At 37.4% G+C, this 22,254-nt stretch overlaps 1 protein-coding gene across 1 annotated transcript in view; it reads right to left on the reverse strand.

Moving 5' to 3' along the window:
• insrb (insulin receptor b) overlaps window positions 1-18,785 on the reverse strand; it is a 147,454-nt gene extending 128,669 nt beyond the window's left edge. Inside the window, exon 1 of the mRNA XM_055017494.1 lies at window positions 17,545-18,785. Coding sequence (XP_054873469.1) covers window positions 17,545-17,629 — 85 coding nt within the window. The 5' untranslated portion in view covers window positions 17,630-18,785. The remainder of the gene's footprint in view (window positions 1-17,544) is intronic.
• Window positions 18,786-22,254: the final 3,469 nt, after the last annotated feature.

The raw sequence follows: 22,254 nt of genomic DNA on the forward strand, positions 1-22,254 counted from the left end.
TTTTGTCTGTTTTTTGTCATTCTTGCACGCCTCGTTTGCATTTATCTGCTGTAATGTAAATTTCCCCGGTGAGGGACCAATAAAGTTGATTTAATCTTATATTCTTATCCACTCTAGAGCATGTTGGTGGTGTTTTTGCAGGACGTCTGTGGGCGTCTGTGACTGATCATGCAAAACTGATGAGTAAATCACAGTTTGTGTTGGTTGCATAAGGGAATGTTATGAATCAATAAATCCGTTTTGCTACCGGAGTCAGTCTAGGAGAAGATTCAGAAGGTAAGATTGATGTTTAACACTGGGAAACCAGCAGGGCACAATATGATTTGCTAACAATAGGAGGTGTTTGCACCAAAAACTTTCACTATGAGCCTTTCGGTTTTGCACGCAACTCCATTCGAAAATCTGCATTTCCCATCAAGCATCTTCAGCAAAGAACCACACAGTTAGCTCATAGTTCTGGTGAACAACTAAAGCTTAAAGATCCTCCATTATCATTAAAATCTGCTGTTTGAGAACTCTAAAGCTTCCCAGTTAACTGCAGAAATGATGAACAAATACAGACGAAAGCTGCAAGACGTCAACCTCAGCTCCTCGTGGCGTTTAAGCAGCCGTTTGCTGATAATAGAAAGTACAAAATGTAGATACCAAGGAATAGTGTCTAAAGAAAATACTAACTAACTAACTAAATAAATAAATAAATAAAATGAGTACAAAATGTGGATGCCAAGGAATAGGAACAAAAAATTTTAAATAAAATGAATAAATAAAAAAACAAAAAACAACAACATAAGCACAAAACGTGGATGCCAAGGAAGTGTCTAAAAAATAAAATAAAAATAAAAAATAAATAAAATAACATAAGTACAAAATGTGGATGCCAAGGAATAGTGTCTAAGAAAATTTTAAAATAATCATAAAAATAAAAAATAAATTAAATAACTTAAGTACAAAATGCGGATGTCAAAAAATAGTGTCTAAAATATAAAAATAAAATAAAAAATGACACAAGTACAAAACGTGGATGCCAAGAAATAGTGTCTTACAAAGTAAAATTAAAATTATAATAAATAAAATAACATAAGTACAAAATGTGGAAGCGAAGGAATAGTCTAAAAAATAAAATAAAATAAAATAAAAAATAAAAATAAATAAGGCATATGGGTTCTGTAAAGCGCCTTTAGACAATTGGATCTGTAATTGGCACTATATAAATAAAATTGAATTGAACTGAATAAAATAACATAAGTACAAAGCGTGGATGCCAAGGAATAGTGTCTAAAAAATAAAATAAAAATAACTAAAATAACATAAGTACAAAGCGTGGATGCCAAGGAATAGTGTCTACAAAATAAAATAAAAATAACTAAAATAACATAAGTACAAAGCGTGGATGCCAAGGAATAGTGTCTACAAAATAAAATAAAAATAACTAAAATAACATAAGTATAACGCATGGATGCCAAGGAATAGCGTCTACAAAATAAAATAAAAATAACTAAAATAACATAAGGACAAAACATGGATGCCAAGGAATAGTGTCTACAAAATAAAATAAAAATAACTAAAATAACATAAGTATAAAGCATGGATGCCAAGGAATAGTGTCTACAAAATAAAATAAAAATAACTAAAATAACATAAGTACAAAGCGTGGATGCCAAGGAATAGCGTCTACAAAATAAAATAAAAATAACTAAAATAACATAAGTATAAAGCATGGATGCCAAGGAATAGTGTCTACAAAATAAAAAATAAACAAAATAAAATGAGTACGAAATATAAGCTGTAAATAACAAGAAACACAAACAGAAAGTGAAGTGAAAGTAAACAGATGATACTGATTCTGAGACTGTTGCACCTGATAAAAACTACAGATGACAGAAAATTTGTCATCATCTCTTCAAGTTTTTTACTCTTTTTTTCAATGTATTTTTCTGTTAAAAACGCATTGAGGATATTTAGGCGTGGAGGTGATGAGGAGGTGGGGGGCTGTAGCCTCCTGCCTGCTGTCGCCATAGTAACCCATCTCAGGCTGGTTCATCAGGACAAAAACAGAGAAAATCCCCCCTCCAACCCTCCAACCCTCCAGCCAACCAGCACACAGCAACGCAGCAAACAGGACGTAGCGGAGCCATGTGAGCGGCGGGGAGGACGTGCAGGTGGACGCGTTAAGCATCACTTAGGGCCAGCTGGAGCAGCGAGGCTTAATAAGAGAGCAGAAAACAGAAAAAAAGAAAAGCAGGGGGAGAGAGGTGTCAAATGGACGCTTCACACCTTTAAGAGGTCTGAAAGAGGAGGCTTTCCCACAGCAGAGAACGGGATTAGCAGGTGTGTGTGTGTGTGTGTGTGTGTGTGTGTGTGTGTGTGTGTGTGTGTGTTGCAGGTCTGCAGGCTGTGCGCATCTGCAGTGTGAAAGAAAAACAAATGAGTGGATGACAGTGAACCCTCTTACCCCTGGACGAAGAGCAAACGGAGGGAGCGAGGGAGGGAGGGAGGATGAGGGACGGAGGAAAAACAGCGAGGAGGCCGGATTTATGACGTTCACCGCACATATTTCCTAACTTTAACCCTCCTGTTGTTCTTATTTACGGGCACCAAAGAATATTGTTCCCTTGTCTGAAAAAAATCCCAAAAATCAGCAAAAAAAATAAAAAAATTCCCCAAATTTCTGAACATTTGCAAAACCTTCAGGAAGAAAATTCCAATAATTCCTTAAAAGTTTCCCTTAGAAGTTTTTTTTTTTTTTTTTTTAAATCCCCCAAATTTGGCAAGAAAATTCTTCTAAATATTTCAAAAAATGAGTAAAAATCTTCCAAAAAAATCCAAAAAATATCTAAAGTGATTCCATATATATCATTAAAACTTTTAATATTTTCTTTAAGAACATTGACATAAAAATCAACCAAAATCCAGCGAAATTCGCTGGATTTGTGTTGATTTTTTTGTGAATGTTCTTGAGAAACATTTTTAACATTTTTTTTCCACCATAAACTGTTCAAAGATTTCCCAAAAATGTTGAAAATGTGGACATCAGAAGTTTCACTGTGAAAATATATATTTTTTCCACATTTTCAAACTTTAAAACAGGTCAATTTTGACCCGCAGGACGACATGAAGGTTAATAAACTAATTTTTATCTCCCTGCATGTCTGTGTCTGTCAAATATCATGTATTAGACTAGAGAAACATCACATTTGTACCTGAATCCTATAAATCTTCTAACTCTTAGTGATAATAATGACAATTATTATCCATATATATATATAGCAAATACAAAAAATGAGTAATATTAATTTGATGCATTATTATTATGTTTTTATTTGCCACTCTAAATCTTTCATTTTTTTAAAATATTAGGTTCATTCCATGTTTTTCCTGAAAAAAATATTATTTTATACATATCTAAAATACTAGCATATTATTATTTAAAAGTTGCATTTATTATTTTCATTCTATTGATAAATATTTATAATATTATTTTTTAGATGTATGCTGTTATTTGAAAGAAACATTTTGTATATTAAGGTTTGAAAAATTATTAAAACATTTTTAAATGGTATTTTTATAGAAATACTGTTTTGGAACAGCATCATTTTCATGAATAAGTCTTAATAAGTCTTGCTGAATGGCAATAAAGCTGAAGTTGAAGTTAAATATGAAAAAAGTTAACCAGAAAAAGTTAACTTTATTAAGTTTTCTCAAGTTGAATTTAGTTTTAAGTCAGCTAATGTAGAAATCTGAGTTTAAAGTACACACGATAATAAGTTGACGCAACATTATTATCAAGTCAAGCCGTCAGATTCATGTTTGGAACTTAGAATGTTTGTTTCAACCAGCACTTATCTGCACATTTAATTCAGTAAGTGACAAATTATTTTTTAGAATTGCAGAAGCTGCTTTATTCATGTTCAAATTTTAATAATAATGTGAACGTTTTTGTGCAGAAATGTGTTCCAATGAGTAAATTTGACCAGAAAAATGGTGCAAATTTAACAGAACTACAAGCTACTGCTAACATTGTATGGATGAACTGAAACTGCGTGACAGTAAAAGCACAAACAGTGGCCTGAATCTGCAAAAGCATCAACTTATTCAGACATTTACGATCAGCTAATGTCTTTGATTGATTCCTGTACGTCGCATTAATAATCTGCAGCTGATACTGCGCCGCTTTATAGCTTGAATGTGTGTTTGAAGCTGTGCGTTTGTGCGTCTGTTAACTGGTAACACACTGACCGGGTTGTGTGTCAAACAGCCACCTCTCAGTCACATGATGTCCTCAGAGTTAATTTAACCCTTCAGCCTCAAAGCCCAACAAACAAACAACCGGAGGACTCACACACGAGCCACACAAAGCACCCTGCACAGCTGGAGAAGCAAGAAAACTAATAGAATTTAGCTCTATTTTTGGTTGAAATGCACGATAAACCCAATTTTCACTGTAATCGGCGTTCAAATTGTGTTTTTACGATAAGATAAATATAAAATCAAGCTTTCGTGACACATTTACGCATATTTCAGGAGTGAATTTAAGAGTATAGAGCTCAGTTTTGCACCTTATTTTGCCAAATTCTTACATCTTCACACTGAGGTCGACCAACCAGACGTTCCTGAGATCAAAAATAGAGCAATGGAGGCTTTGCAATGCAGTTTAGCTTTACATATAAGAACTTTTCAGACTTTCGAAAGGCTTAAAAACTTCTAAAAGTAGAAATTGACACCAACTTTGATGTTTTTTGTGTTACAATTTAAAATTTTCTGTATTGTGCTTTTGTTCAAGTTTGGATTTAAAATATTGTGTTTTATGGGTTGCAATGCTACATTCATGTTGTTTTGACTAAATATGACTTGAACTTCATATAAAAGTCTATTTTATTACTTTAGCGTGTATAAAGAATGGTATGGATTAGTAGGGGGTGTTTGCAGAGCAGCGTACGTGCACAGGTTCATTAACCCCCTGTTGTCCTCATTTACGTGCACCAAAAAATATTGTTTTCTTGTCTGAAAAAAATCCCAAAATTCACCAAAAAACATTCCCCAAATTTATGAAAATTTGCACAACCATCAGGAAGAAAATTAAAATAATTCCTTAAAAGTTTCCCTTAATAACTGTATTTTTTTTTAAAAATCCCCCAAATTTACCAAGAAAATTCTTGTAAATCTTTTCAAAAAATGAGTAAAAATCTTCCAAAAAAAATCCTAAAAATATCTAAAGTGATTCCATATATATCAGTAAAACTTCTAATATTTCTTAAAGAACATTCATATAAAAAAAATCTACCAAAATCCTTTTTTTGTGAATGTTTTTAAGAAACATAATTTAACATTTCTTTTTTCCACCAAAAATGTTCAAAGATTCCCCAAAAATGTTGAAAATGTGGACATCAGAATTTTCACTGTGAAAATATATTTTTTCTCCACATTTTCAAACTTTAAAACGGGTCAGTTTTGACCCACAGGACGACACGAGGGTGAAGTTTTGAGATTCATTTAATGCTGCCAAGCTGTTCGGCCTCCCATCACGTCTCTTTAGCAGCCTCGTCACATTAAATCTGTTTGCTCACCTTTCCTTTTAGGACGCACTAAAAGCACATAGTTCCAGGGGCGAGGTCAGGGAGCAGAGGCAGTCAGAAGGGCAGCCCTGAAAAAGCCCCAGGATCAGTGTCCCAACGGCTCCGAGTGACACCCTCACATTACACGATGCTTTTCTCACCGTCCGACACAAACAAGCAGAGAGTCCACGCTGAAGTCTGGAAACACCTTCCATTTACTCTTATTTTACACAGGTTTTATATTGTTTTGTTAAATTACCGATATTGTCGAGTAAAATCACAGAAAAAAGTACATTAGCCCTTAAAAAAAAAGAAAAAAATCTGTATCTTTACAAATGGTCCATAATTCTTTGACAGTGTTTGACAGAAAACTTGCACTGTTTTTGAACTGGATTTTAAAAAATATTATTTTATACATGAAATTAATTACTTAAACTTTGCATTCATTACTATTTTTTTTATTTTCTATCATTATTTATAAAACTTATTAATTGTAGATATATGCTGTTATTTGATAGAAAAATGATGTATATTAAGGTAACTATTATTTTTACGGATTTTTAAAATTACACAATTTGTACTGTATCTAAATTAGCTGATAAATATAATCAGGCATGGCAATTTTCCGCCGTTCCGCGGAAATCCGCCATTTTAATTTTCAAATTGATCATTTCTGTGAATCGTCCAAATCCGTTGAGAAAATTTTAGGGGGGGTGAGGTATGTTTTTGTTACTCTTGCTCCTGGTTTTTGAGAAGCGCTCGGCGTTTCTCCCGCAGCGTAACAGACAAAGAGAACCAGTCTAGCTCTGCTGCATTGTAAAAGGCCTTGCGATTGGTCGAAATTGGTTAGCTGCCAACGATTGGACCAATCAAATTGCTCGATGCATTCTTTTGTTACAATTCATGGCGGCATGTTCGTGTTGGAATTTTGAGCTATTGGGATTGTTTTCGGTGGAATCATGAGGTTTTTATCGAAAGATCAAGAGTCATCGGTGCTAGAAATAGATCAAAGTGTCAAAAACAAGTTCCGATGGAATTGGCTTGAGAGAAAAGTGACGGTAAAGGTGAAAAATGGTTCTAAGTATGACGAGGTGACAGAAACACTCGGACAATTTCTGAAGAAGCCAGACGTGGCTGGCAAAGCTTTTTGTGTATATTGCAAAGACTTGATTAACTATGGAAACTCTGGAAATGTACAAGTCTGACACAGCTGACTCCATAGAGGAAACTGTGACATTGGAAGTGACTTTGTGATCAGTGTAGAACTCCAGTGTAAATAGTGTTAAAAGACCTAGAGAACTGTAAAAATTGTAGGACTAAATACAGTGAGACAGCATTGAAGAAAAAGTAAGTTAACTTTTCATTAAATTAACTTATTCATTACAATCTAGTCTTCTGTAATTCTATGCATGTTTTTCATTCTAAATCACCTCTATTTTACTGAAAACCTCTCAGCTTCAGGGGGCTGTGCCCCCCTGGACCCCCCTGAAGATTGTATACCAAACATTTTCAGCTGAAATCAAAATTTGCTGTTGCCTTGCCTGTATAATTTATACACATATTGTAAAATAATGTTAAAAAATTAAATTAATTCCATTTTTTTAAAATCAACTTAAATTTTGTATTTTTTATTTTATGTATTATTATTGATAATTATTAAAATTTTTGGATATGTGCTGTTATTTGAAAGAAAAATTATGTATATAAGTTTTGAAAAATGGTAAATATCATTTGTAAAATTACACAATTTGTACTGTATTCAAATTAGAAAATAAATATCATTTATACATATAATGTAAAATAATAATATTTTTACTGAATTTAATTTTTAAATTAGCTTTTATTTTTGTTATTTTATTTTCTATTTTATTTACTATTATTGATAATTATTCAAATTTTTGAATCTTATTTCAAATAATTATGCATATTAAGGTTTGAAAAACTGTAAGTCATTTTTTTAATGTAATTTTTACACATTTTTCCTGTTTTGACCATTAAAGATTACAACTGATGAAATCACATTAAAAAATTCACATGTTAAATGTAAGAAATAACATTTACATGTTGACAGCAAAATTACACATTTTTTACTGTATTTAAATGAGCAAAAAATCAAATTGTTTCATATAATATCAAATATGTACCAATATTTATAGTTTCTAATTATTATTTTAATTTCTATTTTATTTGTTTATTAATTTTATATATTATAATATACTATTATTATATTTATTATTTATTTATACTATATATTTTAAAGATATGTGCTGCTTTTTGAAAGAAAAAAAGGTGTGAAATACTGATTAAAAAATATTTTTAACTTTTATTTTTATAGATTTTGTAAAATGACAGATTATCAGTAAAGTCATAGAAAAAAAATTTGCATGTTGGCTGCAAAAATAAAATTAAAAAATAATAAAACCGGTCAACACTGTAGATATTGGACAGACAAAATCACAATGTTATATATGCAACAATAATTAGTTCCTTTATGATGTCGGTACTGTATTCAAATCTGCCAGAAATGTGAAAATATTTCATAGATATTTGCTGTTTTGTCCACCATCTTCTAACAGCTCTTAAACATTGAAGTATTTTCTTCATCTTTACGAGCTATTTTTTTGCACAGGGTGGACATTTCCACTGTTTTTGATTAGTTGTCTATAAAACACGGTTGAACAAAAGACTCTGTAGGGAGTCAACTTTCAACTTTATCACTTTTAAACAGCATCTTTGCAAAAAAAAAAAGACACATTCCTTAAGGTAAAAAAATGCCACAAAATAAAGAAAGAAGTAGTAAACGGACGTAACTTCAGGGGTTTCTGTTCCCTGATGCCTGCATTACAGGATCAGCTGGGATTCTAGAGCATGAAGTCACCGACGGTTAAAATAGGCCAGATCCAAACAGCAACAAGGCATATCAAATGAGATTGTTGCAGCATGGCGTAACGGTCTGAGCAATCCCCATCCTTCCCTCCCAGCTCCAGAACATTTCTGTGCAGTGAGCAGAGGTTTACATCAACAGTCCTCTATCTAGGAACGGAGTCGGCTCAAAACAAAACCGACACATGGACCTCAGACGGGACTGTTAGAGGAGAAAATACAGCAGTTTACATAAGAAAACACACCTTATAAGTATAATTTGACATGAGATTATGCATCTTTTTGGCTTTTTAACAATTAATGACGGATGTTAATGTGTAAAAACAATTAAATTACCTGTAACGTATAATAATCAGAGAGACTGAAATGTTTTCATAGATAAAAGAGCATCTCTCCTCCATGTTCTACAAGTATGACAAGAAACCTACAACTACACAGTACAAAAAAATAAAAAAGTAATAATCCAGCAGCCAAAATTTACTGAAAAATAACAATATTATGAAACACATACATATTTATCAATAAAACTTTTATTTTCTTTAAGAACATTCACCAAAATCCAGTGAATTTCGCTGAATTTTGGTTGATTTTTTTTGTGAATGTTCTTAAAGAAACTTTTTTCACATTTCTTTTTACCACCAAAAAATTTGCAAAAATTCCCAAAAATGTTGAAATTGTGGACATCAGAAGTTTCACTGTGTAAATCAATTATTTTCCACATTTTCAAAATTTTAAATATTGAAGTTGTTTCCTTGTCTGAAAAAAAATTCAGCAAAAGAATTCCTCAAAATTCTGAAAATTTGCCAAACCTTCAGTAAGAAAATTCCACTAATTCCTTAAAAGTTTTGTTTTAAAAAATCCCTCAAACTTGTAAATATTTTTTTTAAAAAATTAGTAAAAATCTTCCAAAAAAATCCTAAAAATATCTTAGGTGATTATATATATATCAGTAAAACTTTTAATATTTTCTTTAAGAACATTCACAAAAAACTTTCGCTGGATTTTGGTAGATTTTTTTGTGAATGTTCTGACGGAATTATTGGAATTTTTTGCAGAATTTTTTGATATTTTTCAGACAAGGAAACAATATTTTTGGTGCCTGTAAATGAAGACAACAGGAGGGTTACAGTATGAATATGGCACTAAAAGCAGCCTACACGCAACAGAGAAGTCAGCTGATCAAACCGTAAAAAGGGCAGGTTGTGTTTTTCACCCACGACTTACACACAAGTCAGTCCAAACAGGCAGAGAAAAAAAAAGAGACGCTCACTGGAAAGTTAGGAGAAGTTGAAAGGGATACTCGGAAAGATAAGAGCCGGAGAGGAAGCACTTAGGAAAGGCTCCCCAACAGTTCATTTCCCCTCAGCGGTACGTATCGCCTTCCTGTCCAACACTCAGCTGCTGCAGCATCCGTTCACCACCTCCATTGTCTGCCGCCTTCTGCCAACATGCGCAGCCCAAATATACAAAAGGCAATTTGCAATCAGCGGTGGGGCTGCGTTGTGAAACCGTGATCCCGTGTGCCGCCTGCTAAACATACAGTAAAACGTGTTCTAAACGGGGCAAGGCATCCAAACAGCAGATGAAAGAATAAAGCAAACAGACTAACGAGGCTACAGAAGATCAACCCTCCTGTTGTCTTCATTTACTGGCACCAAAAAATATTGTTTCCTTGTCTGAAAAAAAGCCAAAAATTCAGCAAAAAAATTCCCCAAATTTCTGAAAATTTGAATCAGACTCTGTTTTTTACAGAATCTGATTCAAGAAAAAGATTTATTTTTGCTGAATTTTTAAATGTAATATGTGACATTTGATTTAAGTCAAACATGATGAGTTCAAAGCCAGTCAGAGAGTTGAAAATCCATCAATTCCTCTTTTATTATTATTTTTTTTTTTTTTTTTTTTTTTTTTTACAGTTTTCTGCCTCTGACAAGATGTCATCTTGGGCATTTTTTCAAATTAAAACAAACATTTCAAGTTTGATTTTTAGGGATTAGAGGATGAAAAAGACATGAGGTTTTTCTTGACTTTTGTTGTCTTAAATTATTACAAAATGAGTATCTCTGTTAACCCTCATGTTGTCCTGTGGGTCAGATTGACCTGTTTTAAAGTTTGAAAATGTGGAAAAAAATAACTTCTGATGTCCACATTTTCAACATTTTTGGGTAATTTTTGAACATTTTTATGGTGGAAAAAAGAAATGTGAAAAAAAAAAGTTTCTTTAAGGACATTCACAAAAAAAACCAACCAAAATCCAGCGAAATTCGCTGGATTTTGGTTGGTTTTTTTTGTGAGTTAGAAGTTTTAGAAGTTTTACTGACATATATGTATCACTTTAGATATTGTTAGGATTTTTTTGGAAGATTTTTACTCATTTTCTGAAAACATTTACAAGAATTTTCTTGCCAAATTTGGGGGATTTTTTTAAATAAAATTTTAAGGGAAACTTTTAATTTTCTTCCTGAAGGTTTTGCAAATTTCAGAAATTTGTGGAATTTTTTTTGCTGAATTTTTGGCTTTTTTTCAAACAAGGAAACAATATTTTTTTTGGTGCCCGTAAATGAGGACAACAGGAAGGTTAAGTGATGGTTAATCAGACAAAACAGGGAAATAAAGATCATTATTTCGAATTTTTTACACATCAAACAGCCATTTAACAGCTTCACAAAGTAGCGGACATGGCATGTTATGATAATTTGCAGTGTTTTCCTCAGATATGAAGATAAATGACCAGCAAACAAGCACAAAAAAAAAATAAAAATGCCCTTTGAAGCGTCCTGAAAGTGAACAGTTTGTGCCGTTTCTCTCTCATTGTTTTCACGTATCTGGACACTTCATGATGCAATTTGTCTTTTTGATGAATCGGTTGTGTGGCAGGTCATGGGGGGCCACCGGGGGCCACCGGGGGCCACTGGGGGGCTCCGAGGCTAGCGCTAACAGGCAGCCCACCGCTCCAGTACACACTGTTCTCATGCATGACCACCTCCTCCAGACAGAAAAACACTCAGAGACTCGGATATACAGAAAACATGCGAAGGCCGGAAGTGAGGAGCTGAGAGATGAGATCCTGCAGGGCGGCTGGAGTTCACACCGACACACCGGCGCACACACACTCTGACACACACTCCGACACACACTCCGACACACACAGGCACCTACATGGTGGGCCACTTCAAAGACATTCCTCAACATGCACAGCATTGTCGGAAAATACCGGTGAAGAGGGCCTGGCTGTCCAAACGGGCCGCAGACTAACTCACAGATCGACTCGACTCCTGCAACGATTCTTAAAACTGGCTGCTCCATCAGCAGAGTTTAAGGAACAACTGAGATTTACACGAACAGACGCAGCCTTCTGACTAAAGATGGTGATATTAAGGAGGGAAATCTCAGCAAGATGCACAAATCTGAGGGCAAATCATGAGATGGAAGCAACTTCAACCTTCCTGTTGTCTTCATTTACAGGCACCAAAAAATATTGTTTCCTTATCCGAAAAAAATCCAAAAATTCAACAAAAAAAATTCCCCAAATTTCTGAAAATTTGTAAAACCTTCAGAAAGAAAATTCCAATAATTCCTTAAAAGTTTTATTTTTTTAAAAAATCCCCAAATTGGGCAAGAAAATTCTTGGAAATATTTTCAAGAAATGAGTAAAAATCTTCCAAAAAAATCCTAAAAATATCTAAAGTGATTCCATATATATCAGTAAAACTTGTAATATTTTCTTGAAGAACATTCACAAAAAAATCAACCAAAATCCAGTGAAATTCGCTTGATTTTAGTTGATTTTTTTTTGTGAATGTTCTTAAGAAAGATTTTTAACATTTCTTTTCTTCCACCAAAAAATGTTCAAAGAAGTTTCAGAAGTTTCACTGTGAAAATATTTTTTTTTTTCCAAATTTTCAAACTTTAAAACGGGTCAGTTTTGAACCGCAGAACGACACGAGGGTTAAAGTTAAATAAAGGATTTTAATGCATGCAAAAACAGTGACATTACTGAAGCTGCTCCTGCTAGTTAAATGACGCTACTGTGGGTGTTTCCAGTCGCTTTGTCAGGAGCTGGAGACTCACATTGAAGCAGCGAACATAAGAACGTATGTCTACACTCCACCAACAGAGCTGTGCTTCAGGCCCTGAGAGGAGCAGGAAGGGGGCAAGTCTCCCAGTTGCACAACTTGTTTTTCACAAGTTCCACCAGGAGACAGCTCAGCAGTTCCTCCAGATAACAGTCACATCAAAAATCAACCATCAACGTCTCTGTAAAAGCAGCTTTATGATCGGGTCGTGTACGAACGCCGCCGCTGCCTCGCTGCTTCCCAGGACTGGGATGGAGACGTCAGGCAGCGTGTGGAGTCAGAATGAAATATTCTAAGTATTTTGGTTGTTACCCTTCGCCGCCAACACCACCAACCCCCCCCCCGGCCCGCCTTTTGGTGTAAACATCTCAAAAGTTCCAAATATGGTCACTTCCCAGAGTCCTCGGGAACCGGGAGCAGCCAATGACATGTGGCCGAGTCCCTGAGAGGAACTGAGGAAAGAAAGGAGGCAGGAGGGGAACCGGCGGCTCATGAGACCCCTTCACTGGGCCTCCGTTCTGTCTGCATACATGACCTGTGTAAAGCAGCCACATTATTCCCTTTGAAGCGGCCACCGGGAGGCATTTCTCAGCCAATCAGCACCGTTACCGATCCGGAGACGCCATGAACGGCTTCTTTAAAAAGGCGATCTGTTCGTCACATTTGAACGTCGTCTACCTGCTCTGGACCGGGTTCCTGAAGCGGACTTATGCAGCACACCGCCTAAAAACGCTGATCTCACAGGGATGGATGTGGGCCAAAGGTTAAACCGCCAACAAACAGGAAAAATGTGCGTTAATTGATTTTAGAGCAGCGCCGGTCGTTCTGTTTGTAGAAATGACTCGTTCCACATGGAGACGCTCATTCATTTAAACTGAGATAATCACACACTTGTAACTTATTACATGGACTTATCTAAGTAGGCAACAAGAACAGCCTCTTCCCTTTAACCCTCCTGTTGTCCTCATTTACAGGCACCAAAAAATACTGTTTCCTTGTCTGGAAAAAATCAAAAACTTCCCAAAAATTTCTAAACATTTGCAAAACCTTCAGGAAGAAAATTCCAAGAATTTCTTAAAGGTTTCCCTTAAAAGTTTTATTTTTAAAAAAAATCCCCCAAACTTGGCAAAAAATTCTTGTAAATATTTTTTAAAAATGAGTAAAAATCTTCCAAAAAAATCCTAAAAATATCTAAAGTGATTACATTTATATCAGTAAAACTTCTAATATTTTCTTTAAGAACATTCACATTAAAAAATCAACCAAAATCCAGCGAAATTCGCTGGATTTTGGTTGTTTTTTTTGTGAATGTTCTTAAGAAACGTATATAGCATTTCTTTTTTTCCACCAAAAAATGTTCAAAGATTTCCCAAAAATGTTGAAAATGGGGACATCAGAAGTTTCACTGTAAAAATATATATTTTTTCCACATTTTCAAACTTTAAAATGGGTCAATTTTGACCCGCAGGACGACATGAGGGTTAAAACAGGGCTGTCAAACTCATCTTGGTTCAGGTTCCACATTCAGCCCAATTTGATCTCAAGTGACCGATAAAATCATAACATAACAACCTACAAATAACTCCATTTTTTTTCTTTTCTTTTAGTGCAAAAAAGTGCATTCCGAAAATGTTCACATTTAAGGACTTATCTTTTTACAAAACATGAACCTGAAATTTCTCAAGAAAAATAGATTCAATTTCATCAACATTCTGCCTCAGTTTATCATTTCCACATTTCAACTTCCAGATCACAGAGTGTCTACAAAGGAACACAACATTCAGTCATCTGGAACTGAATGACAAAGTATTTTATTTTATGATCAAAAAGTCAGACAAAAAAAAGACAAAAAACAAGAAAAACAAGACAAAATATTACAAAAATGAGACACAAAATGACCAAAAAAATGAGAAACAACACAAAACAAAACAATAAAAAGACAAAAAATGAGACAAAAAAGTTACAAAGCGACAAAAAAAGGACAATGACAAAAACGAGACAAAAAATTACACAAGTGACACAAACGAGACCAAAAATGACAAAAGCGAGAAACAAAACGCCAAAAAAGTAGACAAACAACACAGCGAAACCAAAAAAACACAAAACGACACACAAAACAACGAATAAAGCGAAACAGAAAATGACAAAAACAAGACAAAAAACACAAGCGAGCCAAAAAGGAAACACAAAACGAGAAACAAAACGATAAAAACACGAGACGAACGACCCAAGTCAGACAAAAAACAACAACGAATTACAAGTTCACATACTATTATTATCCTTATTATTATTTATGGTGTGAATTTGCCTTGATTTAAAAAAAAAATAATCACATTACATACAAAATGATCCAATTATCATCAATATTAACGTTAAGATCCTACAGTTTAAATAATTATGGAGATTAACAGCTGAGCTTTAAATCTGAAAAGCACTCATTCTACAAAAATATACCTAAAACTCAAATCAAAAAACTTCCTGAATCCCCTGTGAGATGAAGTGTAACATCTTGTCTTCTATATATTTTATTTAGTTTTTTTCTCTTTTTTTCATACATGGAGAGCACTGACCCTCTTTAGAGTTCCATCAGAACCAGGCTTGGGTAGGTCAGACATCTGCCTCTACTGGTCGGGGTAAGGTAATAAAAAACAGAGAATAATACAACATAAAATTTTAAGCAAATACAGGTTTACTGGGAGGTTATTGCATGAAAAATCAATTAGCGTTTTCCACATGAGCTACTCAGAATCAACTGGTTTTCTATGTTTAAGAACATCAGTGTATTTAACGAAGCGATGCAAAGTTTTACCTTCACGCTATGAATATTTTCAGAACTACAAGTCTTTGAAGTACATAGATGTTGGTATTTAATTCAGGTTTCTTCTTCTATCACTTCTTAAATACAGCAGATAAACACGTGAAATTTCAGGGCTGAAAAACCCATTCAAGTTCTGCTAAAAACTGCAACCAGATCAGTTTTACATCCACTCCAGGTGTCGCAATCGAAAGACAAAATCTTGTGTTTGTGCTGCATGTGTTTCTACTTTGAGCATCAACATTATGGGATGTATTGTAGTTTGAACAGTAAAACTGCAGGAGTTTAATGACATAGAGTCCTAGAAACAATCATTGGTTCCCTGGATGTGTTTCTGGTTTCTAATAATTCACCAGAGAAAACTTTAAAAAGTGCATTCTGGGTAAACTTTAATGTTGGTTTGGTGTCTATTTGTGGTTGATTTGTGTCTTTTTGACCAGTAGTACCACAGTGAATGCATAGTCCTGACAGTGAAGCACGGAGGTGGAAGTGTGATGATATGAGGCTGGAGAAAACTTTAAAAAGTGCATTCTGGGTAAACTTTCAAGGCTCATATCAGCATGTATGTTAGGTGGTTGGTCAGAACTATTATAGACAATGAAAGAATCATTTTTACCTAAATTTTATATCAGGATCATCTAACAGACACGATTCCTTCTGTGTTGTCAGGATTTTGTAATGCAGGCATAATTCTGACAATTCAAAACTTGTATTTTATGTACTTAACTCTCAAAATATTCACAGTATGAAGGTAACATTTTGCACGGATTCATTAAATTAACATGTTGCACATATATGGTTTTTTAGCCTGCTTTACAATATCCTGCAGGAACTGCCCAACTAATGAACTTCCTTCCACCAGTCAACAACGTCCTGCTCTGCATCCAAACAAACCAGAGAACAACAAACCAACACCTCACTGCACTGATCTCATGAGGAATACGAGCTGATTGGACAGTTCAGATCAGGAGCAGCTCCACCAGTCTCTCACACGGTTATAATCCAACCATCAAACCGCTAATTCATTGATAAAAATAAGAGAAAAAGCAGCGCGCAGAGCAGCAGAACCTCCGGAGAGGAAGCAGGACGCGCACGCTTCGGTCCGTTCGGAGAGCTAAAGAGCTCTGCAGGCTAATCCTCCACCTATGAAGACACTGCTTAGCGTCGGCGGCTAATTTGTTTACATTCAGGCATTGTGTATGTGTGTGCGTGTCCGTGTGAGTGTGTTGGCGGTGCGTCGCCATGAGAGGCCTCGCAGCGCGTACAGGACCGATCCTGCTGCTCCCAGTTTAGACTCGCTGCAGCGGACCACCCTCGTCCAGTTACAGCGACTAATCTGGCCCTGGGGCTGGCGCATCCAGCACAGGCCGCTGAAAAATGTACCTTTAAGAGACTGCAGAAGGCGGGGAGATTCCTCACCAGCTTTACGCACGAATATCAATTATTAGCGCGCAGCCGAACGTGCGCAACAACCGAAATTACGCGCCGCGTAATTAGACCTGTGCCAGTGTGTGTGCTGAGCATGCGCCAAAATGGAGCAAACTATCATGTTGATTGATAAAAATAAAACATTAAAAAGCCACATTCCTGCAGGATTTAGCTGCTACAACCAGCACAGGGAGTGTTTGTAGTGTTCCTCTCACGCTTTAAGGCGCTTTAGTCCACTTTTTAAAGGCTGAAATGGTCAAAAACAAAAACAAATGTACACCTAACTGTTTATTTTAACTAAACCATTACAGCTGCACCTCTTTTAGGTATGTCAAATACTAAATGTAGCATGTTTAGGTGGGAAAATTCAAGTGCAAGAGCAAAAAATAATCATTTAGCCAATGTTTACTTCATATTTTATGGTGCTTTCTTCTACTGTGAGGCTGCAATGCTCCAAAATAAAAGAGGACTGCTCAACTAAGTAAATCAAATGTATGTAAAATACTGCGTAAAGTATGTTTAGTTGCTTTTGGAAGAAGTAAATTGCAACCCAAATGACAAATTACCAACAAAACAATGGTCATTTTGCAAGTTCCAGTCTGCACACAGCCGATGTTTACAGTGCTTTCCTCATATCTTACATTGTTTTATTCCAATATGAGGCAAAAATAAACACAAATGTACACCTAAATAAGTGTACTTAATATCTGGAGTGTGTTAAGTAGCAGTTGGAGAGGTAAAATGCAACTTGGATGAGAAACATGCAAAACAAAATATGAATAATACTCACTTTCTCCGTTTATTAGTCCACACTGGCAAATAATGCAGGTGCAGATGATAAAAAACACCATTTGTGCTCGCAGCTTTAGCCTCATTTTGCCCGGAGAGGATCCTCTTGAAGCTCCTCAAAATAAAAAAAACAACAAATGTTTATTTCAGAGTCACTGGGATTTCAAAAAGTAGGAAAAACCCCCAAAGGTCCAATAAAGCCGAAACGGATTCACGGTTGCCCCCCGTAAACCGGGGGGAGGTTAATGTATTTCTGATTATCTTCCCAGCCAAGTTTGTGATGATGTCTGAGCCCTGGAAAAGACGAAGGCCACTAAATAACGTGATCTTGGGTTCTGGCGACACATGTGCGCGTAAAAATCTTCATTTTCCATAAGCGAAGGCGACAGTCCGCGTTCATCTGTTTAATTTTGATGCTACGCTTAATAAAAATAATTTTAAAAAAATAATAAAAAATAATCACTGATATCCCAAGACAGCTAGCTTGGAGGTTCCAGAAGAAGCTGTAAACATTTCTCTGCGGTAAAAAGAAAAAAAACAACAAACTCCAAAGCGAGGATTCGTGTCGTGCAGCTCCGCTCCGGCTGCGCAAGTTGTGGATGAAGCTCCCCGGATAGGTGAGCCAGATCTGGGGGTGGTTAGCGGCTCACAAGTCCGTGTATCTCCCGGTGCTTCCTCCTTTTTATTCAGCGGCACATCCCAGGAAACTCCTCGGCAGGAAAAACGTGCAGCCTTCCCGGCTACGACCTTCCTCTGAACTCCTTCACCCCCGCTGACCACCACGCCGCAAACGGACCCATAAAACGGGCGAAAAGGAAAAACGGCGGAGGGGGGCTTGGAAAAAAAACACAACACACACGAAAAAAAAAACTTGGGAGGCGACTTGTTCTCCGTCCACCGGCGAAAAGACTGAAATAACGTTGTGTTGTTTTTTTTTTAACCCGTACGGTGCCGTGAATTGAGAAAAGTCTCCACCACGCCGCCCGTTCCTCTCCTCAGATTAGCTGATGGGGGAAAACAGCTAGCTGGCTAATCCAAAACAAACGGGCTCCCGGCGGCGGAGTTCCGCGTAAAAACACGCACAAAGTGAGCGCGTCGCCTCCGAGACACGCAAAAAGCGACGCGAAAGGACTTAAAAAGACGGGTCAAGTGGTAAAAACTTGGATTCCCGTCCCGTTTGGCGAGCTCTCTCCCTCAGCTTCCCCTCTCTCCGTCGCTCTTTCTGCGAGTCTCTCCACCAGTAAACAAGTCCTGCCAGTCACCTCAGCTGGGCCACACGTGGTCGGCGGGAAAACACGGAGCGCGCAGCCGCCGTCCCTCCATCGGGGACCGGATCCGGACTGTCTGAGGCTCCGGAGCTCTTTTGTCAGGCTGGAGGGTGAGAAGGCAGCGACACGACCCGCAAAAACTGGAGCACAGGGGCATGTGATCGGCTCATCTGGAAGTATATATAATCAGTATGATAATAATAATAACAATGATATTGATAATAATAATAATAATAATAATAATGGCACAACAGTTTAAATGCAGAAAAGTACCTGTTATATTATCATTTATGTGCTGCTTAATATTCAACACATTATTTTGTCATTTTTCACTGTGGACAAAATAAGAAACACCGTCTAAATACATTCAGGGCTGCAACTCATAAGTCGGTGAGGCCTGGATCCTCCTAGTGGCACTGGCAGGTAGTGACACTTCAGTGGCACCTCAGGAGGAATCTGTGGCATCTTAGTGGCACTTCAATGACAGTCTGTGGCACTTTATTGGGACCTTAGTGTCACTTTAGTAGCAATCTGTGGCACTTTAGTGTCACTTCAGTGGCAGTCTGGCATTTTAGTAGTAGTTTGTGGCACTTCAGAGGCACCTCAGTGGTAGTCTGTGGCATTTTAGTGGAATTTCAATGGCAGTCTGTGGCACTTTAGTGTCACTTCTGTGGCAGTCTGACATTTTAGTAGTAGTTTGTGGCACCTCAGTGGCACTTCAATGGCCGTCTGTGGCACTTTATTGGGACCTTAGTGTCACTTTAGTGGCAGTCTGTGGCACTTTAGTAGTTGTCTGTGGCACTTTCGTGGCACTTCAGTGGCAGTCTGTGACACCTCAATGGCACCTCAGTGACAGTCTGTGGGACTTTATTGGGACCTTAGTGGCATGTTAGTGACAGTCTGTGATATTTTAGTAGTAGTCTGTGGCACCTCAGAGGCACCGTAGTAGAGGTACCATTTATGGCACCTTAGTGGTCTGTGGGAACTTAGTGGCACTTTAGTGAGAGTCTGTGGCATCTTATTGGCAGTCTGTGCCACTTAAGTGGCATTAAAGAGGCAGCCTGTGGCACTTTAGTTGCACTTTAGTGGAATTCTATGGCACCTTAGTGGTCTGTTTGCAGTTTGGTGAGAAACTGTGGCAGCTTAGTAGCACTTCAGCGGACAGTCTGTGCCACTATATTGGTAGTTTGTGGCAATTTAGAGGCACCTTAGTGGTAGTCTGTGGCACTTAAGTGGCATCGAGGAGGCAGTCTGTGAGACAATGGTAGCAGTCTATGGCATTTTAGTGGCACTTCAGTGGAATTCCATGGATCCACAGTGGTCTGTGACACTATATTGGTAGTTTTTGGCACTTCAGAGGCACCATACTGGTAGTCTGTGGTACTTAAGTGGCATTAAAGCAGCAGTCTGTGACTCTTTGGTGGCACTAAGATGTCAGTCTGTGGCACTTTGGTGGCACTAAGATGTCAGTCTGTGGCACTTTGGTGGCACTAAAATGTCAGTCTGTGGCACTTTGGTGGCACTAAGATATCGGTCTGTGGCACTTTGGTGGCACTAAAATGTCAGTCTGTGGCACTTTAGTGGCACTTTAGTGGAATTCTATGCCACCTTAGTGATATGCGGCACTTTAGTGGCAGTTTGTGGCACTTTTTTGGCACTCTGTGGCATTTCAGAGGCAATTTAGTGGCAGTATGTGCCAGCTAAAGTCTTTGACTCCTTGGTGACAGTCTATGGCACCTTAGTGGCACTTAAGCAGCAGACTGTGCCTGTTGAGGTCTTTGACACTTCAGTGAGAGTCTGTGGCATTTTAATGGCACTTTAGTGGCAGTCTGTGGCACCTTAGTGGCACTTCAGTGGCAGACTGTGGCACTGTATTGTCAGGGTATGGCACTTTAGGGGTGGTCTGTGGTGCCCATAAATGAGGACAACGGGAGGGTTAATATAATTTTTTTACATAGGCAATAGGATGAGCATTCAAAGACACAGTACAACAGGATAATACACAACTATTGCGTAACAATTTCACATTTGTACCAGACTTTCTTTGTCAGGTTGTCGTCCAGCAGTGGAATTGTGGACAAAAGAAAGTGTCCATGTGTCATAGAGCAGGGTAAACATTACACACTGCAGGCTGAAAGTAAAATACCTGCCTGCAATAAAGAAGGTACACACAGTTCCCTTGGATTTGAACAGCAAATATACCCCTAAATAAAACCTGCCCTATCGATGGAACTTAACAGCACACAAGACTCGCAAGGGTTTCCTACCAGCACAGTTTGTTTTTTAATTCACCTGCAGGCTCCGAATAGAGGAGAACAGATTAGAATAGAACAATCGCTTCGTATTTGTGGCACATTCGGGTGCAGCTTGTGTGCTTGGACGGTTCCTCTGCTCGGCTTGTTGTTAATCTGAGGAATGTTGTTACCCAGTGAACAGAGTAAATGAGGTCTTAGTGAGATTAAATGTCACAGGTCTGAAGGACTCAGGGTTGTGGAATCTAGTCAAAACAGATCTCTTTGTGGTAGTCACGCTGTCTGACGCCAGCTGGAGGCAAACACAAACCCTCTGCTCGCCTCTTCTCACACTTCTCCCACTTCCTTTCAGGTGCTGTGCACAACGCCGACTTCTTTCCTTGTTCGGAGGCAGCAGACGAGGGTTGAACCAATGTTTTTTTGGGGTTTTTTTTTGCGCCGTCTACACATGCAGCCCTCGCTCCAGCCCTGCCCTGCTGCACTACGGCCTCGTTTCATCAGGTGGCACCAAAAATAACAGCCAGTTCACTCACTCCAAAATGCCAAACAGGGACAAAGAGATACAACATTGTGAATAAATAGGATTAAATGTGACCAGTGAGGCAAGCGACGGCAGCTTTGTGCTACGTCCACTGAGCATATTGTGCTTCTGTCACTGTGAGGCGGCAGGAATTCTTCGGCAAAGGCCGCTTTCGATGAAGAATCCTAAATCAAGTGTGAGGTTTTTGGTTTTTTTTAATTCCTTAATATCTCTGAAGAACGCTCTCACAAAGGCAGCATTCTCCGCCGGGGACGTGGAGTGTCTGTCATTAATGTGTTGATACTTCTGGTTTTATCACAACCTCCAGGCAGAATCACAATGTTTTCACCTGGCAGGTGGTGGTTTATTTAGACTGGAGGATATGCAGCCATGAGAACGGCACAGAGATTGTTGAGGAGCAAACAGCAGTGGAAACTATTCCTGCAGCCCTGAAATATTTCTGTTTTTTTCCCGGTTTTATTTCTTCTTGTTGCAAAACACCACATATCAAAACTGTCTGCAGTGGCACAACAAAAGATACAAATTTCCTCCCACCATGGGTTGTTTTGTTCCCTCCAGTCCAAGAAGGTATAAACAGCACAAACAAGTCAAATGTTGTTCGCAGTCAGACAGAATATTCTCTCCAAAACCCAAAATAGAAATGTCCTAAA

Source organism: Amphiprion ocellaris, chromosome 2, assembly GCF_022539595.1.
Source record: "Amphiprion ocellaris isolate individual 3 ecotype Okinawa chromosome 2, ASM2253959v1, whole genome shotgun sequence".
Classification (NCBI taxonomy): Eukaryota; Metazoa; Chordata; class Actinopteri; family Pomacentridae; genus Amphiprion; species Amphiprion ocellaris.